The 507-nt window shown below is 43.4% G+C and overlaps 1 protein-coding gene across 6 annotated transcripts in view; it reads right to left on the reverse strand.

The window, feature by feature from the left end:
• LOC108748417 (tetraspanin-1) overlaps positions 1-507 on the reverse strand; it is a 46753-nt gene that overhangs the window by 5306 nt on the left and 40940 nt on the right. For 5 of the 6 annotated variants that reach the window (XM_018486582.1, XM_018486626.1, XM_018486609.1 and 2 more), the window contains exon 8: positions 294-435. In XM_018486582.1, coding sequence (XP_018342084.1) covers positions 294-435 — 142 coding nt within the window. Of the gene's footprint in view, positions 1-32; positions 143-293; positions 436-507 lie in introns of those variants that run through there. The other variant, XM_018486591.1, reaches the window with a different exon arrangement.

The raw sequence follows: 507 nt of genomic DNA on the forward strand, positions 1-507 counted from the left end.
ATATACACGTATAAACACAATCGAGGTATTCGCAAAGTCCTTAAAGAAAAAGAAACTGCGTTCAAAAGAACTGCTGGCAGAAAGCTTAGCACATTCTGCTCTCGAGGTTACTCCTTGCCAGAAGGTTCTACGCATCGATAAACTGCAAAGTGTCAAATAGGTCACATTTTACCGTAAATGAATAGAGCAGCTGACGTCCCTAACGGCCGAGGAAATCGTTCAGCGGAAATAAGTAAGTTACTTATGCACGCTTAATACCAGGATTTAGTAAATGACTTTAACACCGAGCCTACCATGTTGTGGGCGCCAATAGCAGCAGGCAAGGTACAACGCCAAAATAATCACCAGGACCTCGACGAAGACCAGGGTAGCGGCCACACCGATTACAATCGCTGCATTCTCCTCGATGGCTGTCATTATGGCCTTGTAGCAACCCTATAAGCAATGTAATCAAATAATCACGTCGTGTTTTTATACAACATATCGATCAAAATTAATTCTCCCCCC

Source organism: Trachymyrmex septentrionalis, unplaced genomic scaffold (assembly GCF_001594115.1).
Source record: "Trachymyrmex septentrionalis isolate Tsep2-gDNA-1 unplaced genomic scaffold, Tsep1.0 scaffold109, whole genome shotgun sequence".
NCBI classification, from domain to species: domain Eukaryota; kingdom Metazoa; phylum Arthropoda; class Insecta; order Hymenoptera; family Formicidae; genus Trachymyrmex; species Trachymyrmex septentrionalis.